Source organism: Monodelphis domestica, chromosome 2, assembly GCF_027887165.1.
Source record: "Monodelphis domestica isolate mMonDom1 chromosome 2, mMonDom1.pri, whole genome shotgun sequence".
In the NCBI taxonomy this organism is placed as follows: domain Eukaryota; kingdom Metazoa; phylum Chordata; class Mammalia; order Didelphimorphia; family Didelphidae; genus Monodelphis; species Monodelphis domestica.
Genome location: NC_077228.1, coordinates 541,180,065 through 541,203,480, shown reverse-complemented (window position 1 = coordinate 541,203,480; position 23,416 = coordinate 541,180,065). Strand labels below are relative to the sequence as shown.

The following is a 23,416-nucleotide window of genomic DNA, read 5'->3' as shown; positions in this document are numbered from 1 at the left end:
TCTCTCTCTAGGCTTCTCTCTAGGCTTCTCTCTAGGCCTCTCTCTAGGCCTCTCTCTAGGCCTCTCTCTCTAGGCTTCTCTCTCTAGGCCTCTCTCTCTAGGCCCCTCTCTCTAGGCCTCTCTAGGCCTCTCTCTAGGTCTCTCTCTCTAGGCCTCTCTCTAGGCCTCTCTCTCTAGGCCTCTCTCTAGGCCTCTCTCTCTAGGCCTCTCTCTAGGCCTCTCTCTCTAGGCCTCTCTCTAGGCCTCTCTCTCTAGGCCTCTCTCTAGGCCTCTCTCTCTAGGCTTCTCTCTAGGCCTCTCTCTCTAGGCCTCTCTCTCTAGGCCCCTCTCTCTAGGCTTCTCTCTAGGCCTCTCTCTCTAGGCCTCTCTCTCTAGGCCCCTCTCTCTAGGCCCCTCTCTCTAGGCTTCTCTCTAGGCCTCTCTCTCTAGGCCTCTCTCTAGGCTTCTCTCTAGGCCTCTCTCTCTAGGCCTCTCTCTCTAGGCCTCTCTCTCTAGGCTTCTCTCTAGGCTTCTCTCTAGGCCTCTCTCTAGGCCTCTCTCTCTAGGCTTCTCTCTAGGCTTCTCTCTAGGCCTCTCTCTAGGCCTCTCTCTCTAGGCTTCTCTCTAGGCTTCTCTCTAGGCCTCTCTCTAGGCCTCTCTCTAGGCCTCTCTCTAGGCCTCTCTCTCTAGGCTTCTCTCTAGGCTTCTCTCTAGGCCTCTCTCTAGGCCTCTCTCTCTAGGCTTCTCTCTAGGCTTCTCTCTAGGCCTCTCTCTAGGCCTCTCTCTAGGCCTCTCTCTCTAGGCTTCTCTCTCTAGGCCTCTCTCTCTAGGCCCCTCTCTCTAGGCCTCTCTAGGCCTCTCTCTAGGTCTCTCTCTCTAGGCCTCTCTCTAGGCCTCTCTCTCTAGGCCTCTCTCTAGGCCTCTCTCTCTAGGCCTCTCTCTAGGCCTCTCTCTCTAGGCCTCTCTCTAGGCCTCTCTCTCTAGGCCTCTCTCTAGGCCTCTCTCTCTAGGCTTCTCTCTAGGCCTCTCTCTCTAGGCCTCTCTCTCTAGGCCCCTCTCTCTAGGCTTCTCTCTAGGCCTCTCTCTCTAGGCCTCTCTCTCTAGGCCCCTCTCTCTAGGCCCCTCTCTCTAGGCTTCTCTCTAGGCCTCTCTCTCTAGGCCTCTCTCTAGGCTTCTCTCTAGGCCTCTCTCTCTAGGCCTCTCTCTCTAGGCCCCTCTCTCTAGGCTTCTCTCTAGGCTTCTCTCTAGGCCTCTCTCTCTAGGCCTCTCTCTCTAGGCCCCTCTCTCTAGGCTTCTCTCTAGGCCTCTCTCTCTAGGCCTCTCTCTAGGCTTCTCTCTAGGCCTCTCTCTCTAGGCCTCTCTCTCTAGGCCTCTCTCTAGGCTTCTCTCTAGGCCTCTCTCTCTAGGCCTCTCTCTCTAGGCCCCTCTCTCTAGGCTTCTCTCTAGGCCTCTCTCTCTAGGCCTCTCTCTCTAGGCCTCTCTCTAGGCTTCTCTCTCTAGGCCTCTCTCTCTAGGCCTCTCTCTCTAGGCCCCTCTCTCTAGGCTTCTCTCTAGGCCTCTCTCTAGGCCTCTCTCTCTAGGCTTCTCTCTCTAGGCCTCTCTCTCTAGGCCCCTCTCTCTAGGCTTCTCTCTAGGCCTCTCTCTCTAGGCTTCTCTCTCTAGGCCTCTCTCTCTAGGCCTCTCTCTCTAGGCCTCTCTCTAGGCCTCTCTCTCTAGGCCTCTCTCTAGGCCTCTCTCTCTAGGCCTCTCTCTAGGCCTCTCTCTCTAGGCCTCTCTCTCTAGGCCTCTCTCTAGGCCTCTCTCTCTAGGCCTCTCTCTAGGCCTCTCTCTCTAGGCCTCTCTCTAGGCCTCTCTCTCTAGGCCTCTCTCTAGGCCTCTCTCTCTAGGCCTCTCTCTAGGCCTCTCTCTCTAGGCTTCTCTCTCTAGGCCTCTCTCTCTAGGCCTCTCTCTCTAGGCCTCTCTCTAGGCCTCTCTCTCTAGGCCCCTCTCTAGGCCTCTCTCTCTAGGCTTCTCTCTCTAGGCCTCTCTCTCTAGGCTTCTCTCTCTAGGCCTCTCTCTCTAGGCCTCTCTCTCTAGGCCTCTCTCTAGGCCTCTCTCTCTAGGCCTCTCTCTAGGCCTCTCTCTCTAGGCCTCTCTCTCTAGGCCTCTCTCTAGGCCTCTCTCTAGGCCTCTCTCTCTAGGCTTCTCTCTCTAGGCCTCTCTCTCTAGGCCCCTCTCTCTAGGCCCCTCTCTAGGCCTCTCTCTCTAGGCTTCTCTCTCTAGGCCTCTCTCTAGGCCTCTCTCTCTAGGCTTCTCTCTCTAGGCCTCTCTCTCTAGGCCCCTCTCTCTAGGCCTCTCTAGGCCTCTCTCTAGGCTCTCTCTCTAGGCCTCTCTCTAGGCCTCTCTCTAGGCCTCTCTCTCTAGGCCTCTCTAGGCCTCTCTCTAGGCTCTCTCTCTAGGCCTCTCTCTCTAGGCTTCTCTCTCTAGGCCTCTCTCTAGGCCTCTCTCTCTAGGCCCCTCTCTCTAGGCCTCTCTCTAGGTCTCTCTCTAGGCCTCTCTAGGCCTCTCTCTAGGCCTCTCTCTCTAGGCCTCTCTAGGCCTCTCTCTAGGCTCTCTCTCTAGGCCTCTCTCTCTAGGCCTCTCTCTAGGCCTCTCTCTAGGCTTCTCTCTAGGCTTCTCTCTCTAGGCTTCTCTCTCTAGGCCTCTCTAGGCCTCTCTCTAGGCTCTCTCTCTAGGCCTCTCTCTAGGCCTCTCTCTAGGCCTCTCTCTAGGCTTCTCTCTAGGCCTCTCTCTCTAGGCCCCTCTCTCTAGGCCTCTCTAGGCCTCTCTCTAGGCTCTCTCTCTAGGCCTCTCTCTCTAGGCTTCTCTCTCTAGGCCTCTCTCTCTAGGCCTCTCTCTAGGCCTCTCTCTCTAGGCCTCTCTCTAGGCCTCTCTCTCTAGGCCTCTCTCTAGGCTTCTCTCTAGGCTTCTCTCTCTAGGCTTCTCTCTCTAGGCCTCTCTCTAGGCCTCTCTCTAGGCCTCTCTCTCTAGGCCTCTCTCTAGGCCTCTCTCTCTAGGCTTCTCTCTCTAGGCCTCTCTCTAGGCCTCTCTCTCTAGGCCCCTCTCTCTAGGCCTCTCTAGGCCTCTCTCTAGGCTCTCTCTCTAGGCCTCTCTCTCTAGGCCCCTCTCTCTAGGCCTCTCTCTAGGCCTCTCTCTCTAGGCTTCTCTCTCTAGGCCTCTCTCTAGGCCTCTCTCTCTAGGCTTCTCTCTCTAGGCCTCTCTCTCTAGGCCCCTCTCTAGGCCTCTCTCTCTAGGCTTCTCTCTCTAGGCCTCTCTCTAGGCCTCTCTCTCTAGGCTTCTCTCTCTAGGCCTCTCTCTAGGCCTCTCTCTCTAGGCTTCTCTCTCTAGGCCTCTCTCTCTAGGCCCCTCTCTAGGCCTCTCTAGGCCTCTCTCTAGGCTCTCTCTCTAGGCCTCTCTCTCTAGGCCTCTCTCTAGGCCTCTCTCTCTAGGCTTCTCTCTCTAGGCCTCTCTCTCTAGGCCCCTCTCTCTAGGCCCCTCTCTAGGCCTCTCTCTCTAGGCTTCTCTCTCTAGGCCTCTCTCTAGGCCTCTCTCTCTAGGCTTCTCTCTCTAGGCCTCTCTCTCTAGGCCCCTCTCTCTAGGCCCCTCTCTAGGCCTCTCTCTCTAGGCCTCTCTCTAGGCCTCTCTCTCTAGGCTTCTCTCTCTAGGCCTCTCTCTCTAGGCCCCTCTCTCTAGGCCCCTCTCTAGGCCTCTCTCTCTAGGCCTCTCTCTAGGCCCCTCTCTAGGCCTCTCTCTCTAGGCCTCTCTCTCTAGGCCTCTCTCTCTAGGCTTCTCTCTCTAGGCCCCTCTCTCTAGGCCTCTCTAGGCCTCTCTCTAGGCTCTCTCTCTAGGCCTCTCTCTCTAGGCCTCTCTCTAGGCCTCTCTCTCTAGGCTTCTCTCTCTAGGCCTCTCTCTCTAGGCCCCTCTCTCTAGGCCCCTCTCTAGGCCTCTCTCTCTAGGCTTCTCTCTCTAGGCCTCTCTCTAGGCCTCTCTCTCTAGGCTTCTCTCTCTAGGCCTCTCTCTCTAGGCCCCTCTCTCTAGGCCTCTCTAGGCCTCTCTCTAGGCTCTCTCTCTAGGCCTCTCTCTCTAGGCCTCTCTCTAGGCCTCTCTCTCTAGGCCTCTCTCTAGGCCTCTCTCTCTAGGCTTCTCTCTCTAGGCCTCTCTCTCTAGGCCCCTCTCTCTAGGCCCCTCTCTAGGCCTCTCTCTCTAGGCTTCTCTCTCTAGGCCTCTCTCTAGGCCTCTCTCTCTAGGCTTCTCTCTCTAGGCCTCTCTCTCTAGGCCCCTCTCTCTAGGCCTCTCTAGGCCTCTCTCTAGGCTCTCTCTCTAGGCCTCTCTCTCTAGGCCTCTCTCTAGGCCTCTCTCTCTAGGCCTCTCTCTAGGCCTCTCTCTCTAGGCCTCTCTCTCTAGGCTTCTCTCTCTAGGCCCCTCTCTCTAGGCCTCTCTAGGCCTCTCTCTAGGCTCTCTCTCTAGGCCTCTCTCTCTAGGCCTCTCTCTAGGCCTCTCTCTCTAGGCTTCTCTCTCTAGGCCTCTCTCTCTAGGCCCCTCTCTCTAGGCCCCTCTCTAGGCCTCTCTCTCTAGGCTTCTCTCTCTAGGCCTCTCTCTAGGCCTCTCTCTCTAGGCTTCTCTCTCTAGGCCTCTCTCTCTAGGCCCCTCTCTCTAGGCCTCTCTAGGCCTCTCTCTAGGCTCTCTCTCTAGGCCTCTCTCTCTAGGCCTCTCTCTAGGCCTCTCTCTCTAGGCCTCTCTCTAGGCCTCTCTCTCTAGGCTTCTCTCTCTAGGCCTCTCTCTCTAGGCCCCTCTCTCTAGGCCTCTCTAGGCCTCTCTCTAGGCTCTCTCTCTAGGCCTCTCTCTAGGCCTCTCTCTCTAGGCCTCTCTCTAGGCCTCTCTCTCTAGGCTTCTCTCTCTAGGCCTCTCTCTCTAGGCCCCTCTCTCTAGGCCTCTCTAGGCCTCTCTCTAGGCCTCTCTCTCTAGGCCTCTCTCTAGGCCTCTCTCTCTAGGCTTCTCTCTCTAGGCCTCTCTCTCTAGGCTTCTCTCTAGGCCTCTCTCTCTAGGCTTCTCTCTCTAGGCCTCTCTCTCTAGGCCTCTCTCTAGGCCTCTCTCTCTAGGCCTCTCTAGGCCTCTCTCTAGGCCTCTCTCTCTAGGCCTCTCTCTCTAGGCTTCTCTCTAGGCTTCTCTCTCTAGGCCTCTCTCTCTAGGCTTCTCTCTCTAGGCCTCTCTCTCTAGGCTTCTCTCTCTAGGCCTCTCTCTCTAGGCCCCTCTCTCTAGGCCTCTCTAGGCCTCTCTCTAGGCTCTCTCTCTAGGCCTCTCTCTCTAGGCCTCTCTCTAGGCCTCTCTCTCTAGGCCTCTCTAGGCCTCTCTCTAGGCTCTCTCTCTAGGCCTCTCTAGGCCTCTCTCTAGGCTCTCTCTCTAGGCCTCTCTCTAGGCCTCTCTCTCTAGGCCTCTCTAGGCCTCTCTCTAGGCCTCTCTCTCTAGGCCTCTCTCTAGGCCTCTCTCTAGGCCTCTCTCTCTAGGCTTCTCTCTCTAGGCCTCTCTCTCTAGGCTTCTCTCTCTAGGCCTCTCTCTAGGCCTCTCTCTCTAGGCTTCTCTCTCTAGGCCTCTCTCTCTAGGCCCCTCTCTCTAGGCCTCTCTAGGCCTCTCTCTAGGCTCTCTCTCTAGGCCTCTCTCTCTAGGCCTCTCTCTAGGCCTCTCTCTCTAGGCCTCTCTAGGCCTCTCTCTAGGCTCTCTCTCTAGGCCTCTCTAGGCCTCTCTCTAGGCTCTCTCTCTAGGCCTCTCTCTAGGCCTCTCTCTCTAGGCCTCTCTAGGCCTCTCTCTAGGCCTCTCTCTCTAGGCTTCTCTCTAGGCCTCTCTCTCTAGGCTTCTCTCTCTAGGCCTCTCTCTCTAGGCCTCTCTCTAGGCCTCTCTCTCTAGGCTTCTCTCTCTAGGCCTCTCTCTAGGCCTCTCTCTCTAGGCTTCTCTCTCTAGGCCTCTCTCTCTAGGCCCCTCTCTCTAGGCCTCTCTAGGCCTCTCTCTAGGCTCTCTCTCTAGGCCTCTCTCTCTAGGCCTCTCTCTAGGCCTCTCTCTCTAGGCTTCTCTCTCTAGGCCTCTCTCTCTAGGCCCCTCTCTCTAGGCCCCTCTCTAGGCCTCTCTCTCTAGGCTTCTCTCTAGGCCTCTCTCTCTAGGCTTCTCTCTCTAGGCCTCTCTCTCTAGGCCTCTCTCTAGGCCTCTCTCTCTAGGCTTCTCTCTCTAGGCCTCTCTCTAGGCCTCTCTCTCTCTAGGCTTCTCTCTCTAGGCCTCTCTCTCTAGGCCTCTCTCTAGGCCTCTCTCTCTAGGCTTCTCTCTCTAGGCCTCTCTCTAGGCCTCTCTCTCTAGGCTTCTCTCTCTAGGCCTCTCTCTCTAGGCCTCTCTCTAGGCCTCTCTCTCTAGGCCTCTCTCTAGGCCTCTCTCTCTAGGCCTCTCTCTAGGCCTCTCTCTCTAGGCCTCTCTCTAGGCCTCTCTCTCTAGGCCTCTCTCTAGGCCTCTCTCTCTAGGCTTCTCTCTAGGCCTCTCTCTCTAGGCTTCTCTCTCTAGGCCTCTCTCTCTAGGCCTCTCTCTCTAGGCCTCTCTCTAGGCCTCTCTCTCTAGGCCTCTCTCTAGGCCTCTCTCTCTAGGCCTCTCTCTCTAGGCCTCTCTCTAGGCCTCTCTCTAGGCCTCTCTCTCTAGGCCTCTCTCTCTAGGCCTCTCTCTCTAGGCCTCTCTCTAGGCCTCTCTCTCTAGGCCTCTCTCTAGGCCTCTCTCTCTAGGCTTCTCTCTAGGCCTCTCTCTCTAGGCTTCTCTCTCTAGGCCTCTCTCTCTAGGCCTCTCTCTCTAGGCCTCTCTCTAGGCCTCTCTCTCTAGGCCTCTCTCTAGGCCTCTCTCTCTAGGCCTCTCTCTCTAGGCCTCTCTCTAGGCCTCTCTCTAGGCCTCTCTCTCTAGGCCTCTCTCTCTAGGCCTCTCTCTCTAGGCCTCTCTCTAGGCCTCTCTCTCTAGGCCTCTCTCTCTAGGCCTCTCTCTAGGCCTCTCTCTAGGTCTCTCTCTCTAGGCTTCTCTCTCTAGGCCTCTCTCTCTAGGCCCCTCTCTCTAGGCCCCTCTCTAGGCCTCTCTCTCTAGGCTTCTCTCTCTAGGCCTCTCTCTCTAGGCTTCTCTCTCTAGGCCTCTCTCTCTAGGCTTCTCTCTCTAGGCCTCTTTCTCTAGGCCTCTCTCTAGGCCTCTCTAGGCCTCTCTCTAGGCTCTCTCTCTAGGCCTCTCTCTCTAGGCCTCTCTCTAGGCCTCTCTCTCTAGGCTTCTCTCTCTAGGCCTCTCTCTCTAGGCCCCTCTCTCTAGGCCTCTCTAGGCCTCTCTCTAGGCTCTCTCTCTAGGCCTCTCTCTCTAGGCCTCTCTCTAGGCCTCTCTCTCTAGGCTTCTCTCTCTAGGCCTCTCTCTCTAGGCCCCTCTCTCTAGGCCCCTCTCTAGGCCTCTCTCTCTAGGCTTCTCTCTCTAGGCCTCTCTCTAGGCCTCTCTCTCTAGGCTTCTCTCTCTAGGCCTCTCTCTCTAGGCCCCTCTCTAGGCCTCTCTCTCTAGGCTTCTCTCTCTAGGCCTCTCTAGGCCTCTCTCTAGGCTCTCTCTCTAGGCCTCTCTCTCTAGGCCTCTCTCTAGGCCTCTCTCTCTAGGCCTCTCTCTAGGCCTCTCTCTAGGCCTCTCTCTCTAGGCCTCTCTCTAGGCCTCTCTCTCTAGGCTTCTCTCTCTAGGCCTCTCTCTCTAGGCCCCTCTCTCTAGGCCCCTCTAGGCCTCTCTCTAGGCCTCTCTCTCTAGGCCTCTCTAGGCCTCTCTCTAGGCTTCTCTCTCTAGGCCTCTCTCTCTAGGCCCCTCTCTCTAGGCCTCTCTAGGCCTCTCTCTAGGCTCTCTCTCTAGGCCTCTCTCTAGGCCTCTCTCTCTAGGCCTCTCTCTAGGCCTCTCTCTCTAGGCTTCTCTCTCTAGGCCTCTCTCTCTAGGCTTCTCTCTAGGCCTCTCTCTCTAGGCTTCTCTCTCTAGGCCTCTCTCTCTAGGCCTCTCTCTAGGCCTCTCTCTCTAGGCCTCTCTAGGCCTCTCTCTAGGCCTCTCTCTCTAGGCCTCTCTCTCTAGGCTTCTCTCTAGGCTTCTCTCTCTAGGCCTCTCTCTCTAGGCTTCTCTCTCTAGGCCTCTCTCTAGGCCTCTCTCTCTAGGCCTCTCTCTCTAGGCTTCTCTCTAGGCTTCTCTCTCTAGGCCTCTCTCTCTAGGCTTCTCTCTCTAGGCCTCTCTCTCTAGGCCTCTCTAAGCCTCTCTCTAGGCCTCTCTCTCTAGGCCTCTCTCTCTAGGCTTCTCTCTAGGCTTCTCTCTCTAGGCCTCTCTCTCTAGGCTTCTCTCTCTAGGCCTCTCTCTAGGCCTCTCTCTCTAGGCCTCTCTCTCTAGGCTTCTCTCTCTAGGCCTCTCTCTAGGCCTCTCTCTCTAGGCCTCTCTCTCTAGGCTTCTCTCTAGGCTTCTCTCTCTAGGCCTCTCTCTCTAGGCTTCTCTCTCTAGGCCTCTCTCTCTAGGCTTCTCTCTCTAGGCCTCTCTCTCTAGGCCTCTCTAGGCCTCTCTCTAGGCCTCTCTCTCTAGGCCTCTCTCTCTAAGCCTCTCTCTAGACCTCTCTCTCTAGGCCTCTCTCTTTGGCTTCTCTCTAGGTTTCTCTCTAGTCCTCTCTCTCTAGGCCTCTCTCTAGGCCTCTCTCTCTAGGCCTCTCTCTCTAGGCCTCTCTCTAGGCCTCTCTCTCTAGGCCTCTCTCTCTAGGCTTCTCTCTAGGCTTCTCTCTCTAGGCCTCTCTCTCTAGGCTTCTCTCTCTAGGCCTCTCTCTCTAGGCCTCTCTAGGCCTCTCTCTAGGCCTCTCTCTCTAGGCCTCTCTCTCTAAGCCTCTCTCTAGACCTCTCTCTCTAGGCCTCTCTCTTTGGCTTCTCTCTAGGTTTCTCTCTAGTCCTCTCTCTCTAGGCCTCTCTCTAGGCCTCTCTCTCTAGGCCTCTCTCTCTAGGCCTCTCTCTCTAGGCTTCTCTCTAGGCCTCTCTCTCTAGGCCTCTCTCTAGGCCTCTCTCTCTAGGCCTCTTTTGCTCGGCCTGGCTGCTGGACGTCTTAGTGTGGGGCACCACCTACAGCTTTGCTTTGGAAGCCCAGGGAAGGCCGGGAGCCAAGGTGGGCAAGCACCCCGCACCAGCTGACCCCTCCCAGGCTTCCTCCTCTCAGCCTCTGTGATTTCAGTGGCTGGCCTGAGGATGGTGTCGGAAGGGCAGGGTGGCGTTCCTGGGGTGCCGCTGTGACCACCTGGTGCTTCTCTGGTGTCCTTGGTGCGTGCAGGGCACCAGGCCAGGTTTCTGCCACTGGTGAGAGCCATTCTCGGGGGACTCAGGGTTTGGGGGCATCCGGGGGTTTTCGGGAGCCCGCCCCGCCGCAGGGAATTCTGGGGAATCCCTGTCGTTGGCATGACAGAGCATCGTCCCTGTGGCACAAGCACAGGCGAGAAGCTGTGGCTCGTGGCCACAGAGCCCGAATCTGTCCGGTCCCGTCTATCTCGGGGAAGGTTCTGCGACATGCTTAAGAGTGGGCGGATTCCCCAGTGCCTTGACTCAAAGGATCCGGATTCAAATCCCAACCCTTCACCTCCCCAGGCCTCCACTGGGGCAAGAAGGTCTCAGAGGTCAGCCCTGAGTTCGAGGAGAACCTGCCTCTTGTGAGACTGAGCTGGGGGCCGCAGAAGGCCGAAGCTCTGGTGCCGCTGACCTGTCCCAGCCTCTGAGGCCAGATGGACAGCCGAGGCCATTGTCCAGGTGGCCTTGGGCCTGGGCACCACTGGGTGGAGCAAGACCCGCGCTGTGCCTGGTCCTGGAGCAGGGAGGGAGGCTCCGATTTGAAGAGAGACGGAGCCGATCAGAGGCAGCCGGCCGGCCCTGGAGGCCTTGCTTGGGGCCAGGATCATCCAGAGGAAGGTGTGAGGAAGAGCAGGACGCCTGACAAGATGGCGGGGAGGCTGCAGGGCCTTGAAGGCCGAGGAGAATCCCAGGCCCCGTGGGGACAACTCCGCTTTGGAGGGCGATCCGGGGCACCGGAGGCCGCCGCAGCCTGGGGTGGAGGCCCGAAGACCCCATCCACAGTGGAAGACGGAGGGAGGGCCGGAGAGGGGAAGCGGGAGACGCCCCACGAGGACTCCTTGGCGGGGGTGGGGGTGGGGCTGGCCTGGACACCCGCTGACTGACCGGCCCCCCCCGCCCCCCAAGGCTCCAGGCAGCCCTCCTGAGACTCCTGAACGGTGGAGGGGAGCCAGGCCGGGCTAGCGGGGGCCGGGGTGTCCCCCACACCAGCAGAGGCGCAGAAGTGTGCCGGGATGGCCCGGCCCGGGAGGGCGGCTGCAGGCGCTTCCAGAAGCTGGCCTGAGGGAGCCCACCAGGGCTTAGAGGCCTCCAGGAGGTGGCCGGGCAGCTGTGGGGAGGCTCCCAGATGGCTCCTCCCAGAAGGCTTGTCTGCTGCTCCTGGCGTGCTCGGTCCGGGTGAGGCTGGGCCTCGGGGCCTCAGCCCGCCAGAACGGGCCTCCCCTTCCTGGGAGCCTCCTCGCGCATCCGGAAGAGCTCCGGCCTTTGTGGGCGCAGAGGCAGGAGGCTGGGGGGAGGGGAACAGGAGCGCCGCTCTAAGGGCCGCCGGGCCCCCTCGCTCGGGCTTGGTGAGCTTGGGGGGGCTTCCCTGAAGCAGAGCAGTGGAGGGCCATGCGGCCTTGGCCAGGGTCACCAGCGAGGCCCTTCCCCCCCTCTCTGCCCGCTGGCCCCGGGTGTGGTGCCCGCTGAGCTTGGGGCCGCTTGGGGGGGACCCCCACGTGGCCCAGAGAGCCTTTCTTCAGGGGCCCTGAATGCCGAGAAAGAGCCCGCCGGGTGGAGACTGCGCGTGCGTGTGCGTGCGTGCAGCCCACGTCTAACGCTCGTGCTCTGTCCTCAGATTCCGCGTGCAGCAGCGCGCCCGGCTCCGGGCCCAGCTCCCCCAACAACAGCTCCAACAACGTCAGCGCCGAGAACGGCATCGCCGGCTCCGTGGCCGGCATCCAGGCGGAGGTGGGTGTCTGCCCCCGGCTGGGGAGGGGGCTCCCGCCCGTGGGCACGTGGGCGGGCAGGGCTGGTCCTCGGGGTCCTTTGGGGCCGGGCCGAGACGCCTCCCTGGGCGCTCTTACGGACCGTGGCGCGCCGCACTTCAGGGAATCGGCTTCCCTCTCGCCATGGGGAATGGCATTCTGGGAAGAGGCCCGCAGGCCCGGCTTGGAGGAAGGAAGGGGGGAATGGGAAGAGGAGCACCAGGAAAAGGAGAGGCAGAGCCCTCCCGGCCTCCAGTCAGGCCTTTTGCAGGCACTCCCCAAAGGGCTGTCCTGGGGCCTCCCTCCATGTCCTTGTGAGGGTCCGCCCACGCCTCAGGCTCCATCCATTGATGCATCCCTTATGGGCTAGATGACCCCTAGCCGCGCCCTTAGCTGTTCTCAGCCTCAGTGTTCTCATCTGTAAAATGGGGCTCACCACAGAGCCTCCCTCACCAGGGATGGTCGATGCAAATAGACGACGTCACGCTGAAGGGCTTTGGGGTCCCTGCTGCACTGGGGGCAGAGGAGAGCAGGCCCAACCCGCGTCCTTTGGGGACCTGAGTGCGGCTTTCTGGGACAGCTGCAGGTTTGGTCCTCGACAAGGAGTGGTCACGTGGTCGGCTCGTGGGCGGGCTCTAGCTCCTCCCTCTGTCTGCTGCCTGATTGTTGTCTCGTTTTCAGACCAACCTGGCCCATCGACTGGTGACCCGCGAAGGCTCCGTGACGCAGCTGCCCCTTTACACGTCGCCTTCCCTGCCCAACATCACGCTCGGCCTGCCTGCCACCGGCCCCGCCAGCGTAAGGCCCCCGGGTCAGGGGCGGGGTGAGCCCGCCGTGGTGTCCTCCCCGTGAGTAGCTCATCGAGCGTCCCCTCCTCTCTCCCTCCCAGGGGACGTCCGCACAGCAGGACGCCGAGAGACTCGCCATCCCGGCCCTCCAGCAGCGCATCTCCCTCTTTCCCAGCACCCACCTCACTCCCTACTTGAGCACTACGGCCGCAGCACTGGACAGGGACGGAAGTAGCACCCACAACCCCCTTCTGCAGCACATGGTCCTCCTAGAGCAGCCGGCCGCCCAAACACCCTTAGTCACAGGTGCGTGGGATGCTGTCCTCCACTGAGGTCAGGGGCCCAAGTCCCGTCTTGGAGCCCCACGGAGGACGGTTTTCTATCTTGGCACCCCAGGCGGGCCTGTGTTCTGTCTGGGCTCCCCAGGCGGGCCTGTGTCCCATCTTGGCGCCCCAGGCGGGCCTGTGTCCCATCTTGGCGCCCCAGGCGGGCCTGTGTCCCATCTTGGCGCCCCAGGCGGGCCTGTGTCCCATCTTGGCGCCCCAGGCGGGCCTGTGTCCCATCTTGGCGCCCCAGGCGGGCCTGTGTCCCATCTTGGCGCCCCGGGCGGGCCTGTGTCCCATCTTGGCGCCCCGGGCGGGCCTGTGTCCCATCTTGGCGCCCCGGGCGGGCCTGTGTCCCATCTTGGCGCCCCGGGCGGGCCTGTGTCCCATCTTGGCGCCCCGGGCGGGCCTGTGTCCCATCTTGGCACCCCGGGCGGGCCTGTGTCCCATCTTGGCGCCTGAGGTGGGCCAGTTTTCTATCTTGGCACCCCAGGCGGGCCTGTTTTCTGTCTGGGCTCCCCAGGTGGGCCTGTGTCCCATCTTGGCACCCCAGGTGGGCCAGTTTTCTTTCTTGGCGCCCCAGGTGGGCCTGTGTCCCATCTTGGCACCCCAGGTGGGCCTGTGTCCCATCTTGGCGCCCTGAGTAGGTCGGTTCTCTGTCTTGGCGCCCCAGGCAGGCCTGTGTCCCATCTTGGTGCCCCAGGCGGGCCAGTTTTCTTTCTTGGCGCCCCAGGCAGGCCTGTGTCCCATCTTGGCGCCCCAGGTGGGCCAGTTTTCTTTCTTGGTGGCCCAGGCAGGCCTGTGTCCCATCTTGGCGCCCCAGGTGGGCCAGTTTTCTTTCTTGGTGGCCCAGGCAGGCCTGTGTCCCGTCTTGGCGCCCCGAGTAGGTCGGTTTTCTGTCTTGGCGCCCCAGGCAGTCCTGTGTACTGTCTAGGTGCCCCAGGTGGGCTGGTGTCCCATCTTGGCAACCCAGATGGGCCGGGGCTCCCTCTTGGTGCCTGAGGTCAGCTGTTGTCCCAGACTTGTTGCACATGAACAGAGAAGACAGAGGAGGCCTCTTAGCCTCAGAGGCTTCTACTCTAATACCAAGACGGGCTTGGCCTTTGGCATTGGGATGTTCTTTAATATACAGGAGAAATTGCATAACTAGAGAAAGAATTAAGTATTAGCAGCTTGGAGTACTTTCCATAGATTAATTGTCTCTAGATCCTCACAACAGCACTGAGAGGCAGCTGCTATGCTTCTCCCCTTTTTTACAGATAAGGAAACTGAGGCTGAGGAGTGGGTGAATGTGGCTTTTGTTGTGTGTCCCCATGAAGGCCTTCCCTACAGTCCCCGTTCATTTACCCCCAGGGCGATGCCCATCTCTGTCTGGCCCTGGCCTTGATCACTTTTGTGCTTTGATGCTGGGTGTGAATCCTGGCTTTGAAATGACTCCTTGCCCACATCCCATAGTGCTCCGTACCTCAGTTTCCCTCCCTGGAAAATGGGAGTGATGTCTGTAGATGCTTCCCGTTGCCTCAGAGAGCTCTGAAAATCTCCGCGCGCCTTCTCGACGTGGGTGGGGGGTCACCCACTGCCACCAGTGACCCTGACTCCTGAAGATCTCCCCCGAGCCCAGCCCAGCCACAGATGATCTGTCTGAAGGGGGCTCAGAGGCCTGGAGTCCAGCCTGTCACAGGACAGCTGCCCCTCCCCTACCATCCCCAGGCTAGCCGCTGCTCTTCCTTCTGGCCCGGCCCCCCATCCCCCTCTCTTCTCCTGGCCCTTAAGGCTGTCCTCCAGCACCACTTAGTCCCCAGCCCTGCCGAAGGATCCCACGTTCCAGAGTGTTCCGGATGTGCCACAGCCCCCGACACCCAACCCTCGAGGAATGCCTACTGGATTCCAGGCACCGTGCCAGGCTCTGGAGAGACAAAGGAGAAAGGCAGCTCCCTAGAGACTGGCTCTAGGAGTGTCTAGATAACAGGGGTCGCTCTGAAGGAGCACAGCCCTGGGGTCAGCAGGACCAGCCCGGGATCCTGCTCACACCATTCCTTAGTTGTGCAATGGAGCTCCATAGCCCGATCTGTAAAATGGGAGCATTGGGCTAAGTGGTCTGCAAGGCTGTTCCTGCTCTAAGTCTCAGGCCCAGTGACCAGCCGGCCCCCTGAACCCCCAGGCCTCAGGGAAGCGCCTGCCGTTTTGCTTCTGGGCATTCTCTCCCTGAGCTCTTTTTCTAAATGTGGTGCACAGTGGATGGAGCCCGTCAGGCCCGCAGCCACCCACCCTCTGTTCCTGTCCAGCCGCAGACCTGGGCCTGGCCCACCCTGCCTGCTGCCTTGGCGCTGGCACTCAGCATTGACACTAAGGAGGAAGGCTGTGAATGGACTTCCTTTCATTGGAGCCCAGAATGAGTAGCCGTGGGCAGCTGTTGCCCAGAGGCTGGTGGAGGCTGGATGGGTCAGGAAAAGCAGAATGGCTGGAGCTGAGGCTATGGGGAGGCTCCACTGGCATTTCCAGTCTTGAAGGCGATCGGATGAACCCTGCAGGTGCCCGTGACTGGCACAGTCTGAATCTTCCTCCCAGCTCTGAGAGTGCCTACCTGGAGCCTTGTAGGGATGCTGCAGGTGCCCATGGATGTACTGGGGCATCTGGGGAGAGAGCCGTGGAATCCGGGCCAACAGAGGCTTCGGGCCGCTATCCCAGGGCCAGTTTCTGTTCTAAATTCATCTGCCGAAGGAGAAGGAGGAGGGGCAGCTTCTCTGGATAATGCCCTTTGGGACACAGCCTTTTCCTGCCTGTGCCCTGGTTTCTGTCTTCTGTGGCCGCACTGTTGGCCAGGGAGGGTGGCACAGTGCCAGTGTAGTGCCCATCCATCATCCTGGAGCCACGTCTGGCTCGGAGATCGTGGGCTTTTCTTTGGTGAGAATTCTCTGCCTGGTTTTGACCAATAAAGACGTCACCGCTGTTCCCTCTGCCTTGGCATCGATGTGGACCGTTGGAATGTCTGGGCCTGAAGTCTTTGCTGGTTTGGGAGCCAGGCACTTTGATTCAGTTCAGGCTGATGCCCGCCATTGCCCTAATCTTTCTCCCATTCTGGCGCTGCTCACTGCCCTCCCATCATGGACCTCGTTTCCAGGAACAAAAATGCCTGATTTCCCTCCATGCACAGTGGGCATCTCTGAGAGCCGAGTGAACGTGCCCCGCCATGCAGAGCAGAAGCCTGAAAGTGGGACTCGAGGCCTTTGCCCCTGTCCCCAGGCCCACCTGGCAAAGCTGGCTCCCAGCCAGGGCAGAAGGGCATTCCGAATGGAGCTTGGCATGGACTGGGGCCAGCACTATTGGGCAGCAGGTGTTGGGGGACTCCTGGCTCCTCCCGCAGGTTCCCAACCCACCACCGCACTCTTGCCTCCAACTTTCACCTTTAGAGAGAACTTCTCTCCCCCTCCACAGAGGCCAACTTGTGCCCGCCTGAGCCAGTGCCCTCGGGGCCCAGCGACCTTCCCAGGCTCACGTAGGCCCTCGGAGTGCCAGCCCCTGGAATCCTTGGCAACCCCGTGCCAGGCATGGTGGGCACAAGGGAGATGCCCGCCCTCCCAGAGCTCGGGTTCTCCCGGCCTCCAGGCTGTCCGGTTAGAACCACCTCGTGGCCCGCCCAGATGGCGCCGGCACAGATAAGGCTGGGGCGCTGCCCGCGGTCTCCTCTCCCTTCTGTTCGGTGCTGCCGGTCTCTGTACGTTCTAGAGCTGGGGCCGCCATTGGGCCAAAGCCTGGCACTGGGCTCCCCCCATGTCCGCTTGGGCCCTGGTCAGCTACCTTCTTCCCCCGAGAAATGGGGGAGGCAGAGCCGGGGATTCGGGGCGACGCCCCTGCAGCAGCGGGGAGGCCCGTAGGCCCCCCCCCGACACTCCGAGGCTTCGCTCCTCTGGCGGGGGGGGGGGGGCGTCAAGTTCACATTCAGTCACTCGAGTCACTGGTGCTGACTTGTTCATGATGACGAAAGTCGCAACGAGCTCGCCGAGGAGGCGGCGCGGGGACGCAGGCACGGGGGGAGGGCTCTCGGGGGGACGGGAAGCAGCGCGGGGTGCAGGCGTTCCCGGCTGGCCAGGGGCCACCTGCTCTGGGTTCGAGAGGCCGAGGCCCCTCCGCCCTTCCCGAAGGGCCCGTCTCATTGGTCGGTGAGGAGCCCCCGCACGGCCCTGCTTCCGGCGACGTCATCCTGGGCGCGGCGCCTCGTTCTGAGTCACTGAAGGAGAAGGAGGCGCCGCGCCCAGGATTCTGGGGCTGCACCGGGAAGCCGTCAGCCGCGGGAGGGGATTCCGCGCCGGGTATCCGGCTGCCCGGCCAGGGTCAGCCTTTTAGAGTCCGGCCCTCCAGCGTCTGAGGGACGCTGAACTGGCCCCGCGCCCTGGAGGGATGGGGGCCCGGGGCCCCTGCTCACCCCCTGGGGCTGCGCTCAGGGCCGCCCGGCCCCCTGACTCCTGGGCACTCGCCAGGCCCACTGTGGCGGTCAGCGGCGGTCAGCGGCCCCGGCCTCCTCACCCGCGAGCCGCTGTCTTTCAGGCCTCGGGGCGCTGCCCCTGCACGCCCAGTCCCTGGTGGGCGCAGACCGGCTGTCGCCCTCCATCCACAAGCTGCGGCAGCACCGGCCCCTGGGGCGCACGCAGTCGGCCCCCCTGCCCCAGAGCACGCAGGCCCTGCAGCAGCTGGTCATCCAGCAGCAGCACCAGCAGTTCCTGGAGAAACACAAGCAGCAGTTCCAGCAGCACCAAATGCACCTTAATAAGGTGGGCCAGCGGGGCCGGGGGGGCAGAGAGGGGGGCAGCGGGGTCTGGGGGCCAGCAGGGGGGCAGTGGGGTCTGGGGGGCAGCGGGGTCTGGGGGCAGAGAGGAGGGCAGCGGGGTCTGGGGGGCAGCGGGGGGGCAGCGGGGCCTGGGGGGCAGCGGGGTCTGGGGGGCAGCGGGGTCTGGGGGCAGAGAGGAGGGCAGCGGGGTCTGGGGGGCAGCGGGGGGGCAGCGGGGCCTGGGGGGCAGCGGGGTCTGGGGGGCAGCGGGGTCTGGGGGCAGAGAGGAGGGCAGCGGGGTCTGGGGGCCAGCAGGGGGGCAGTGGGGTCTGGGGGGCAGCGGGGTCTGGGGGCAGAGAGGAGGGCAGCGGGGTCTGGGGGGCAGCGGGGGGGCAGCGGGGCCTGGGGGGCAGCGGGGTCTGGGGGGCAGCGGGGTCTGGGGGCAGAGAGGAGGGCAGCGGGGTCTGGGGGGCAGCGGGGGGGCAGTGGGGTCTGGGGGGCAGCGGGGTCTGGGGGCAGAGAGGAGGGCAGCGGGGTCTGGGGGGCAGCGGGGGGGCAGCGGGGCCTGGGGGGCAGCGGGGTCTGGGGGGCAGCGAGGTCTGGGGGCAGAGAGGAGGGCAGCGGGGTCTGGGGGGCAGCGGGGGGGCAGCGGGGTCTGGGGGGCAGCAGGGCCTGGGGGCAGAGAGGGGGGCAGCGGGGTCTGGGGGCCAGCAGGGGGGCAGTGGGGTCTGGGGGGCAGCGGGGTCTGGGGGCAGAGAGGAGGGCAGCGGGGTCTGGGGGGCAGTGGGGGGGCAGCGGGGCCTGGGGGGCAGCGGGGGGGCAGCGGGGCCTGGGGGGCAGCGGGGGGGCAGTGGGGCCTGGGGGCCAGCGGGGGGGCAGCGGGGCCTGGGGGGCAGCGGGGTCTGGGGGGCAGCGGGGCCTGGGGCCAGCGGGGGGGCAGCGGGGCCTGGGGGGCAGCGGGGGGGCAGCGGGGCCGGGGGGGGCAGCGAGGGAGGCAGCAGGGTTTGAGGGGCAGCGAATGGGCGTCTTGGGTGGTCACCCATCACCCACAATGGCCTTCTCACCAGAGACACCTCCCCAGGGCAGATGGGGGTGAAAGGTGGCACAGAACCTTGTCGGGAAGGTGCCGGCATGCAGCCTTGAAGCGCCCACTCTGTTTTGGACACCTTCTCTGGCCTGGCAAAAGCTTGGCGATGCCCCCTGTGGGCCTCGTCACTTCCTCTCAGCCCTTCTGACTCCACGCTGGCTCTAAGGCAGCAGAGAGGCCCGGCCGGGGTTAGGTGACTGGGCCAGGGTCACACGGCGAGGATGTGTCAGATGGAGGCCAGAGTTGACCCGAACCAGGCGCTCTGCCCCCCCCCCCGCCCTGTGGCTCAGGGTGGCGCTCGTGCCCGTGGGCGCCCGCCCGCCCGTCACCTCTCCCCGCGCCCTCGTGCCCGCAGATGCTCCCCAAGCCCGCCGAGCCGGCCCGCCAGCACGAGAGCCACCCCGAGGAGACGGAGGAGGAGCTGCGGGAGCACCAGGCGCTCCTGGACGAGCCTTACCCCGAGCGGCTCCCCGGCGCCGGCGGCCAGAAGGAGGCCGTCCAGGTGAAGCAGGAGCCCATCGAGAGTGATGGCGAGGAGGCCGAGGCGGCCGCCCACGAGGCCGAGCCGGGCCAGCGACAGGCCGAGCAGGAGCTGCTCTTCCGCCAGGTGCGGAGACGCTGGCTGGGACCCTCCGGGGCCGGCCTGACCCCCCCCCCCCCCGTCAGGCAGAAGGGTGCCACTTGGGCTGGGGGGTCTGGACAGAGGAATGGAGTCCGAGGCCTTGAGTGCGAATCCCAGCTTACTGCCTTGGGGCTCGCTGGTCTCTCTAGGCCTGTTTCCTCCTTTGTCAAATGAGGGGTTTGGCCTATGTGGCCCCGACTTCCTGTGGGCTCCAGGGCGAGGACCCTCCACAGGCCGGCCTCAGGCTCTCCGGGTACCAGCCAGCCCCTGCCCAGCTCCTGAGCCCCTGGGCTCCTGGGCAGTGAGTGCCCGCGGATGGAGGCCCCTCTTGTCTTGGTCCCAGCATTGCCAGCGTCCCCCCTCACAGCATCCTCATGGCACCCTATCAGAATGGGGGCCCTTCAGAGCCCCCCAAGGCAGCAGCCCTGCCTGACCAGGCCCTCTCCGGCCTTTCTCCCGCCTGCAGCAAGCCCTCCTGCTCGAGCAGCAGCGAATCCATCAGCTGAGAAACTACCAGGCCTCCATGGAGGCTGCGGGCATCCCCGTCTCCTTCGGCGGCCACCGGCCCCTGTCCCGGGCCCAGTCGTCGCCTGCTTCGGCCACTTTCCCCATGTCCGTGCAGGAGCCGCCCGCCAAGCCCCGATTCACAACAGGTACAGGGCCCAGGGCGGGCACTGGAGGGAGGGCTGGGGGTGGCCTCTTCTTCCCTGGGACTGACCTCCTCCCTAGAAAAGGGATTTGGTCAGGCAGACACCCAGGAGCACCCAGTCCATGCAAGGCCCTGGGACTGACCACATCAAGGACACATGCCAGGCCTTGCCCTCTGAGAGCCTCCATCCTGTCAGGGAGCCTGGGACAGGCTCAGAAAACCATGATGGACACTTGAGACATCTGAGGAAGGCGGGAGGGCTCCCTGGAGGAGGAGGTCAGCCTCGAGGCCACCCTGGGCCCTTTGGGCTTTATCCCAGGGGCAGTGGGAGCTGCTTGGCAGGGGAGAAGGGGGGGTGGAGTGGGCACAGATAGGGCAGAGTGGACAGGAGGAGCCCCTCAAGAGGGGCTGCAGAGGAGAGCCGGGCCCCGGGCTCCACGAAGCCGCTCCCCCTCTGCAGGCCTTGTATACGACACTCTGATGCTGAAGCACCAGTGCACGTGCGGCAACACCAACAGCCACCCCGAGCACGCCGGCCGCATCCAGAGCATCTGGTCACGGCTGCAGGAGACCGGCCTGAGGGGCAAGTGTGAGGTACGGCGGCGGGGCACACGGGCGGGGGGGCGAGGCACCTGGGCCAAAGGGCCTTGTGAGGCAGAGGACGCCATGACCCTTCTCTGGTGTCGACACGACAGTGCCAAGACCGGCCCCCCCTCCCACCTCCACCTGGGGGGTCTGCTGTCGCGTCCATTGCCCAGATGTTGCGAAGTTGCTCTGTCCATCCATGGCTAGCGCAGTGGCAGGAGAAGCGGTGACTCTTATGGTCAGGACGATTGTTCAGACAACACTGCGAGGGGCAGCGCCTGAGCCAGGGCTTATACAAAGTGGAGGGGAGGAGGGAGGGCACGTCGGGTGTGAGGCACAGCCAGGACAAGGACAAGGAGGCAGGAGAGGGCCTGAGAAGGCAGCCAGGGAAGGCAAAGGTCGGCAGCAGTGCCCCTTCATAGAGGAAACCCCAAGAGCCCAGGGGGAGCCCGAAGCTGGGTCATTCTGAGCCCAGACAGTTCTCCCTTCAGCTTCCAAAGTCAACATTAACTTGACTGAAGGAGACCCAGCCTCGCCCACTCCTGCCTCTCTCCACACCCAAAAAATAACCTGAAGAAAGAAACCTCCCAGGAGAGGCCAGAAGGAATGTGTGGAGTAGGCCTCGGCCCACCCTGACCACCCGCCCCAGGTCTGTCCTCGAACCATGGGCAGCCTCCTGCCTGCCGTCCTCAGTCCACTGACCTGGGGGCACTAAAGTGTTGAGGAGCCCAAGAATTCCGTCAGGGTTCAAATCCTGCCCCCACCACGTCCTGCCTTCAGTATCTCGGAAGAGGCTTCAACTTGGTTTTGGTTTCCTTTTCCATAAAACCAGGCTCTGGGAGCAGTTGGCCTCCGAGGCCCCTTCTAGCTCTTCAAAGCTCAGATGATTTTCTGGGGCATAAAATGTGATTCTGCCCCCCCCACCCCCGTAGTGCCTCTGCCCTTCCCCCCGAGCTTTTGTGTCAGGGCTGGCCAAAGGCCCCTGGCCAGGGGGACAGTTTGTGGGCCTGAACGTCTGAGCAGACAGGACTGGAGAGCAACTACCCCCCTCCCTCCCTCCCTCCCTCCCTCCCTCCCTTCCTTCCTTCCTTCCTTCCTTCCTCCCTCCCTCTTTCCTTCTTCCCAATGTCTCCTTGGGACAAGAAAGACCAAAATCTGGCTGGGGCCGGACCAGTCTGGGGTGGCTGGTCCCCCCTCCAGTGGGGCCCTGAGGGCCCCCAAGACACCCCAAGGTTTCCCCAGGAAGCTGAGCCAGAGCCTCTGCTGGCTGTGGCCACTGGAGGGCAGCATTGGTCCGGGATTGAGCTTTCCAGCTGTCCCTGCTGCCCACATGGTGGAATCCCAACCAGCCCAAAGGAGCTTCCAAGCAGCCTTTCAGCACCCTGCTCTGTGCCCTCCCCCGGCACCTGGGCAGGCCTGTTCTCACTGCATGGTCAGGGCCAGGTGTCCCCCGCTTCATCCTGCCAGGAGGAAAGGTACGAAGCCAGAGGAGCTCAGGGCCAGAGTGGCTTTGGGCAAGCGCCTCCCTGGCCCATGCCTCAGTTTCCCCACTCCTCAGGGGGAGGTGGAACCAGCTGGCACTGGGCCTCCCTGCTAGCTCTCCGTCTGAGGTCCTGGGCTGCTGACGTTCTTGGGGCCTGAAGGCCCCGAGCCCCTATCTGTGACTCGCCCAGAGAAAGGAGGGACATGGTCAGCCGTCTGAGAGGGCGCAGATGCCAGGCTCGGTCCAATGGTGAGGGCACAGCGTGGTCTTGGCTATTCATCGATCATCATGGCTGTAGGCCACAGCCTCGACCGCTGCACCTCGGGAACCCCCAATCCATGGCCCCCATCTTGCTGAGATAGGCAGACTGTCCTCCCAAAGGAGCCTCCCTGCCCTTTGCTCATGGTTACCTTGGCAGAGGCACTCAGGACCGAACCCCGCCTGGCAGGAAGCCCCGGGGTCCCTTCTGCCCCGAGACGTCCATGGAGCACTTCAAGACTTGCAGAGCACCTGGCGTGTGTCTCCTCGGTCAGTGGCCCTGTGACCTGCGTTTTACAGATGAGGAGACTGAGGCCCAGTCTGATGTCTTTCTGCCTTTTGCAGAGACAAGCAGCTGTCCCATTGGTGGGGACTCACCATGCCAGGAGCAGGTCGTGAAGCCACGAGCCCTGGAGGACCACATGTGCCCCCAGGCACCCTCCTGGGGCACCACAAGGACAGTAGACGCTCACACCCTGGCCTCATCCAGGCTTTCCCTTTGGGGCAGGCAAGGTCTGATGCCCAGCCGGGGAGCCAGCAATGGCTCAGCCCAGCCTGGGCATCTACGGCGTGTCCAGAGCCCTCGGGCCTCCTTCCTGGGATTCTGGTGGTGCCTGGAAGCTCTTGCTGACTTGCCTCCGTGGGGCTGGAGCAGCGAGCGAGGAGGAGGAGGAGGGTCTAGGGTTCCATCACAGCTTTCTTGAACGGGAGCGGCCAGTCGTTGCGTGTGTGAATCGGGCCCTGTTGCCGACGTCAATTCCTCCAGAAGTCTGTCTTCTGCTGCATCCAAGGATGGAGGAAAAGGGCGAAGTGGATTGAGGGTCCTCGTGGTCAGAGGTGGACGATGTGCCCGGCTGGGAGCCAGGAGCCCGAACCCATCCCCTTGGGGCGCCTCAGTCTTCCCACCTGAGGGATGAGGGCCCGGCCTGGGGACCCGCTAGGCCCTCGGCTGCTCCTAGAAGCTTCAGTGGCGGCCTGTTGCTGGTCAGGCCCAACCCGAGCTTCTCGGCCACAGGAGGGAATTGGGATTCAGGATGGCCGCCGTCCAGACGCTCTCCCCAACTTCCAGGGGATCTCAGAAGCCTTTCCACCGTCCCCCCTTCCCCACTGAAACAACCCCTCCGAGGGGGCCTGTTGCTGTTTATAGGGGGTCCTGGCCCCTGGCCACATGCTCCGCCCCCCACTCGGACCGTCCCGCCCTCCTGGGCCCACAGGGCCAGGGGAAGCTGCGCGTAAAAGCATCTTTGTTGCCTTCCGGCGCTCCTTTCCCAGGGGAGCCTTTGAGGGAACTCCCTCCTCTGGAACCCGTTTTCTTTGTTACCCGTCCTGTCACCAGAGGGGTTCGGACCCCCCACCCCACCAGCGAGAGCTGCTTCCCTCGGGGGCCCCCTCCGGACAGAGCACACGACTGCCGCCAAGAGACCGAAAGAGCCTTGGCCTGGCCCAGAGAGTCTGGATTCACACCCAGGTCCTCTGACTCCCTGCCCAGAATTCTCGCCACTGCTTAGAAAGAAAAATCCTGGCAGCAGCCAGGTGGCTCAGTGGATGGAGAGAAGAGCCAGCTCGAGATGGGACGTCCTGGGTGCAAGTCACTTACCCGCCACCAGCTGGCCCCAACAGCTCTTCTGCCCTGGAAGCAATCCCAGCATGGATGCTAAGAGGGAAGGGGAGGGTCCAAGAAGAAACTCCAGACTGATCCGACAGCACGCAGCCTTCTGCCTCCGGCCTCCTTCTGTGCGGTCTGGGAGGCACCCAGATCCAGAGCCTGGAGGGGGGGGGGGGGAGGCCTTGCACCGT

At 62.1% G+C, this 23,416-nt stretch overlaps 1 protein-coding gene across 6 annotated transcripts in view; it reads left to right on the top strand.

Moving 5' to 3' along the window:
- Nucleotides 1-23,416, top strand: part of HDAC4 (histone deacetylase 4) — a 115,735-nt gene that overhangs the window by 66,066 nt on the left and 26,253 nt on the right. For all 6 annotated transcript variants that reach the window (XM_056820128.1, XM_056820127.1, XM_056820126.1 and 3 more), the window contains 7 exons: nucleotides 10,930-11,042; nucleotides 11,741-11,857; nucleotides 11,949-12,153; nucleotides 16,716-16,939; nucleotides 18,378-18,629; nucleotides 19,111-19,297; nucleotides 19,754-19,887. In XM_056820128.1, the coding sequence (XP_056676106.1) occupies nucleotides 10,930-11,042; nucleotides 11,741-11,857; nucleotides 11,949-12,153; nucleotides 16,716-16,939; nucleotides 18,378-18,629; nucleotides 19,111-19,297; nucleotides 19,754-19,887 (1,232 nt within the window). The remainder of the gene's footprint in view (nucleotides 1-10,929; nucleotides 11,043-11,740; nucleotides 11,858-11,948; nucleotides 12,154-16,715; nucleotides 16,940-18,377; nucleotides 18,630-19,110; nucleotides 19,298-19,753; nucleotides 19,888-23,416) is intronic.